At 43.9% G+C, this 994-nt stretch overlaps 1 protein-coding gene across 1 annotated transcript; it reads right to left on the bottom strand.

The window, feature by feature from the left end:
* Positions 1-4: 4 nt before the first annotated feature.
* On the bottom strand, positions 5-988 carry LOC109131709 (eukaryotic translation initiation factor 4G-like; the record flags this gene model as incomplete). Its single annotated transcript, XM_019242886.1, has 1 exon — positions 5-988. A coding segment is annotated over one exon (984 nt), but the record flags the coding sequence as incomplete, so codon positions are not given.
* Positions 989-994: the final 6 nt, after the last annotated feature.

Genomic DNA, 994 nt, shown 5'->3' with positions numbered 1-994 from the left:
GTCGCCTATAATCTCCACCACCGGCCTGAGTAGCATCAGACTGATAAGTGTTTGATACTAGTGCAGGCCTTCTAGACATTCCCTGACCAAGACCACCTTGCGGACCCAAGGTAATAGGCTCATCACCTACTGACCTTTGAGGCATTGGAACCATCCTATGCTCATAAGGTGGCCTTTCATCATATCGAATGTCCTGATTACTAAAGCCACGACCTTGAGGTGGTCCATGGAAACCACCCATTTGGGCACTTGGAGGTGATAGCATTCCTCCTCCCCCCCTAGGACTAAACTCCATATGTCCTCTTCTTGCTGATGAATTCATCGAGGGTCCACGTGAAAGCCTGTTAGCTTGAGTTTGGCGTTCTTGTGCAGCATCTCTGTGCACTTCCTCAATTTTTTTTGGTCCTTCGACCTTCATTCTCTCTTGCCATTTGTTCTTTCGCAAATCGATGGCATTAATCAACATGAACCTCACCCTAGACGACAATTCTTGTTTGCATGATAGCATTTTCATTTTCTCAAAATACCCATCCATAAGGCCCTTGGCTTTCTGATGATCGATCATAACTCCTATCGTACTCATTAGTTTACAAAGAGCTTCAATGTTCTCTTCATGAGGATCTTGATTAAACCCGAGCAACTTCTGGATGCATGCGTGCATGATTTTCTCAGTCAACATCTTTTTCTTGTATAACTCACCAATAAGTCTAATATTACCGAGCATTCTCCTTCGCACCTGGAGTCTTTTCTCTTCCCGTTCCTCCTCGGTTTGTTCTACTTGTCCTTCTTCGGCTACTCTACTGGCTTCCTCCTCTTCTTTCTCCCCTCTCTCAAATTCTTCCTGACATTTATTGAGAAGCAATCTTTTGAAGGTAATCTTTTCACCATTCTCATTAAAATCAGGTAACGCCCCAGAAAGATGTACACAGAAATCTGCATACATCTCACAGAAGGTAGGCTCCATCAAGGCTTTGTCAAATATCTGTGAAATGAC

Source organism: Camelina sativa, unplaced genomic scaffold, assembly GCF_000633955.1.
Source record: "Camelina sativa cultivar DH55 unplaced genomic scaffold, Cs unpScaffold02841, whole genome shotgun sequence".
NCBI lineage: Eukaryota > Viridiplantae > Streptophyta > Magnoliopsida > Brassicales > Brassicaceae > Camelina > Camelina sativa.
Note: the sequence above shows the minus strand (reverse complement) of the source record. Positions and strands in the feature narration are given on the sequence as shown.